Source organism: Impatiens glandulifera, chromosome 1, assembly GCF_907164915.1.
Source record: "Impatiens glandulifera chromosome 1, dImpGla2.1, whole genome shotgun sequence".
Lineage (NCBI taxonomy): Eukaryota > Viridiplantae > Streptophyta > Magnoliopsida > Ericales > Balsaminaceae > Impatiens > Impatiens glandulifera.
The window spans coordinates 125920144-125924435 of NC_061862.1; the positions used below are offsets into that span (position 1 = coordinate 125920144).

Below are 4292 nucleotides of genomic sequence, written 5' to 3' on the forward strand. Positions count from 1 at the left end.
TTTGACGAGGTATAAGAGGATGTAATCAGTTGGTATTGGTTGTTGATTTGTTGAAGTGGGGGTAAAACATGTCGTCTAAGATTGGTGGGTTGTTTGTAAAGTGGATAAAGAGATAAATGAAAAGGTGTAAGTCGCAAGATAAGGGTAATTGAGGATTAATGGTTGGTTTGAAGAGGGATAAGAGGTGTGTGATCGATTGGAATTGGTTGTTGATTTATTGAAGTGAGGGTAATGAGGTCGACAAAGATTGGTGGGTGGTTTTCCGAGTGTTAAGACATAAAAATATATTTAAGAAAAATAAAAGATTATATATATATATATAATGAGAGATAAAATATAAAAAGTAATATATTTTTATTATTATTATTATATATATTGTAGGAGAGAAAAAATAAAAAGTTAATTAGGATATCGGTAGTTAAAAATAATATGAATAAAATTTTGATTAACCGAAATGTGAAAAATGTGATAGGTCACGATACTAGAGGTCAATTGTTATTGGTGGTTGATTTGTCGAGTGTGATGAAATGCATGTTAAAAATATGAGGTCATGATATGAGAGGTCAATTGAGAATGGTGGTTGATTTGACGAAAAATAATAAGTGTATGAAAGTGTGTGTGGTCATAATATGATATATGAATTGTGTGATTGCTTGTTTGTTAAAATGGTGGTAAAAAAGGTCGCGGTAATAGATAAGATGTGGATAATAGTGTAAAGTACGTCTAACATTACTTTAAATAAGAGGAAAATTTATGATAAAATTTTAAGTAAATCTCTTGATCGATCTACCGTTATTAACAAGATAAACGGTGTAACTTGATTATTACGAAGAAGAAATCCATGTTTCTTTTAAGTATTTTTCAAACTCATAACATTATTTTTTTTGAACTTTAGATATTTAATAAATTTTAAAATATATGTTAACATTAAATTTTAGATTGAACATAATTTTTACAAACTAAAACTAATTTAAAATTAATTAAATTTAAATAATATTAATTTTATTTAAACTATTTATAAATAAATAACATTTTATTTATATTCTTATCCGTACAAACACATAGAATTCATGCTAGTTAAGTTTATTGACACAATTATTTGAGTTATATGTTCTTATGAATCTTAACAATTGGCTCAATAAATTGGATTGGAGGTTTGTTGTGGCCATCAAAATAGATTCCTAGGTAGGGGTGTTCAGTATTTGGTTTGAACCGAATATTCGACCAAATTTGAATTCACCGAATTCAAATAAACCGAATTCAAATTTCATTTTCAGTTTTTGAATCAAATTTCAAACCAATTCAAATTCAAATACGGTTTTAGAATTGGTTTTCGAGTTTGGGTTTCAACTCGAAGACTAAACCAAAAACCGAATTCATTTTTATTATTTATTTTTCCAAACTTAGTTTAAGAAAATTTTCAAAATAATCAAATTAGAATATTTTAAATTTGAAGATTTAATAATAAAAGAAAAAAGAAAGATAAGCACCAGTGGTCTAGTGGTAGAATAGTACACTACCATGGTACAGACCTGAGTTCAATTCCAGGCTTGTGCAATTGTTTTCGAACCGAATATAAAATCCGAATTCGGTTCGATTTAATTAGAATTTATTCAAATTCAGTTCAGTTTTCGAATTGGCTTAAAATGTAAAAATTTGAATAAATCGAACTAGGAAGAATGAATTCTACCCGGGATGTGTTAATTAGAAGAATGAAGAAGGATTTAATTCTCCTCCACTGGGTGTATTTTAAATATATCTTTGAGAAATTTGTAGTAAATAGTTAGCCTTAGCATTTTCTTTTCCATTTTTTCTAATTTTTTTGTCTCAATAATGTTTTTTGTGTGTGTTATTTTATCTGGAGATTTTTTTCTCACATCGGGCACGACCGGCACATCAACGCCGCCGGAGCTTTTAACGTCAGAATGATCTCAAATTTCTCCAGTAGGTGCGTCTCTTTCCCCCCTACAATCTGATCGAAGTAATTTCAATTGGAACGGAGGAATTGGGAGAAATCACGATTAAAGTTTCTAGATCGGATATTTAGGTCGTTTTTGGCACAATCGGCACGATCGGCACGATCGGCACAATCGGCACGAACAACACAAACGACACGGATTCTCGCCGCGACCGCGCTTCTACATCGGAAGTCGGCCGCCATCCTCCAGCACCTTCGATCGGTTTTCGTGCGCCCTCTGGAACGGGCTCTGTTGTGCAAGGAACGATCCCAGTCATCTTCTCTTACCGTTTACCGTAGCATTTCGTCAAACCCCCTTCTGCAGAGACTTGACGTCGAATCGGCGTCGGTGGCCCTCCTCTTCTCACTTTTCGTTTACAGGCTAGTTTGGACCTCGGTCGGGACATCAAACCACACCGCGAGGTGCGGGTAGGTCTCCATAAAACTTCTTTCTCGCCGTTTGAATCAAGTGTTCGGTCTGGAGGAAGCTTTCGTAGCTACAAACCGTTCCAAAATTGCTTAAACCCTTTCTTGTTTGAGCAATTATTTTCAAGCCCCTATTCCGGTGTGAATTGTTTCCAATCGTGCTATTTACGCCCACCCTTTACTGGATCAATTAATGCCTAGTTTCTTCATCCCCACAATTCTCTATTACCATCACCAGTTCCAAACCACTTCCATCGCACAACTTGAACTCATCTCTTCCCGCCTTAGAGAATCGCTCTCCCAAACCCTGACCATGTTCTACCCTTTTGCAGGGAGGCTCAATAGATGCGACAACTCAATAGACTGCAACGACATGGGCGTTCGATATTTGGAGGCGAAAGTCGATTCAATGATCATGGACGTGATCGAGTGCCACGAAACAGAAATGGTTGACCCGCTCATACCCATCTTGATGGGAAATGGTGAAGAAGAAGATGAGATTTTCGCAATCCAAGTTAACTACTTTAACTGCGGAGGTATCGCAATTGGCACCTATGTCCCACATAAGATTGCAGACGGGGTCTCATTTTTCTCATTCATGACATCGTGGGCTACCATATGTCGTCAACATGATAACACGATTAATACCTTGAAGCCGAGCTTTCCCTCATCATCCCTCTTTCCGCCAAAGGAGAAACACGACTACAATCCTCAATCCGAAGACTGTAAAGAGACCCTTGTCACTAGGAGGTTTGTTTTTGACGCAAGTAAGATAAGTTCAATGAGAGCAAAGGCGAAAATTGATCATGATCATCCCATTCCAACCCGAGTGGAAGTAGTATCGACTTTCATATGGAAGTACGCTACGGTCGATAAGCCTGACAAACCATACATCACATTTCAGGCGGTGAACCTAAGGAGCCGAATGGTGCCTCCATTGTCGGAGCATGCAATTGGGAATCTCGTTGTGCTGGCATATGCATATTGCAGCTACGAAGACTCGAATGATTTAACAGTGATGGGAAGGAAGGTGAGGGAAGGGATCCGGAGAATTGACGACGAGTACATAAGGCGTATTCAAGGGGATGAAGGGTATGCAGTGATGATGAAAATTTGGATGAAGGTAGAGGAGCTGAGAGGATGCCAATATCTTTAAATTTAGCAGTTGGTGCAGGTTTCCAGTTTATAATGTTGATTTTGGTATGGGGAAGCCTGTTTGGGCGAGCTTAGGCAGTTTGATCAACAAGAACGGCGCTATTCTACTGGATTCAAAATGCGGAGAAGGTATAGAGGCGTGGGTCACTATGAATGAACAAGACATGGCTCGTTTTCAGCATGCTTTTGTTAGAGCTAATACATCATCATCAACGTAAATTAACTTGCATCAACTAGACATCATTCCATCTAATCTTTCAGCTTTGAAATATAAATTTGTTGTTATGTATTTATATAATTAGTTAATTTACATATTTCAAAAAAATAATATATATATATATATATATATATATAATTAAATAAAATAGAATTTTCTTTTATAAAATATTAATATATTTACATGTAAAATTTGTCTGAATGGTATATAATATACTAAATTTCGATTGGTAAACAACTATTTTCTCACCTCAAAATTAAAATAAATCTATTTCGTCTAGTATGATAATACTTGATTACTAAACCAATAGAAAAAAAAAATCAGAAATAATTTTAAAGATCGACTTTAAATGATCATTTGAAACCGGTTTACATATCAATTTTTGAAAATACTCAGAATTCGGATAACCCAACACCTTCAGAATTATCAATTTGGATGATCATGAATTTTAAGTATAATATTGCTATTGGGAAAATTGTATATAACAACAATTACAAGGCTTGTTTACACCCAAACATCATTTTTCATAAAAGTCGG

General features: G+C 35.2%; 1 protein-coding gene across 1 annotated transcript; it reads left to right on the top strand.

Moving 5' to 3' along the window:
- Positions 1 to 2756: 2756 nt before the first annotated feature.
- On the top strand, positions 2757 to 3756 carry LOC124942484 (vinorine synthase-like). The gene is made up of 2 exons (XM_047483006.1): positions 2757 to 3475; positions 3558 to 3756. The coding sequence occupies exons 1-2, from the start codon at positions 2757 to 2759 to the stop codon at positions 3754 to 3756; spliced, it is 918 nt and encodes a 305-aa protein (XP_047338962.1).
- Positions 3757 to 4292: the final 536 nt, after the last annotated feature.

Excerpts from the sequence above, each read along its gene's own strand:
- LOC124942484 (XM_047483006.1), top strand. The coding sequence starts at position 2,757 with ATGGGCGTTCGATATTTGGAGGCGAAAGTCGATTCAATGATCATGGAC. Across the intron at positions 3,476-3,557 it reads CGTATTCAAGGGGATGAAGG|GTTTCCAGTTTATAATGTTG; the intron begins GTATGCAGTGAT and ends CAGTTGGTGCAG.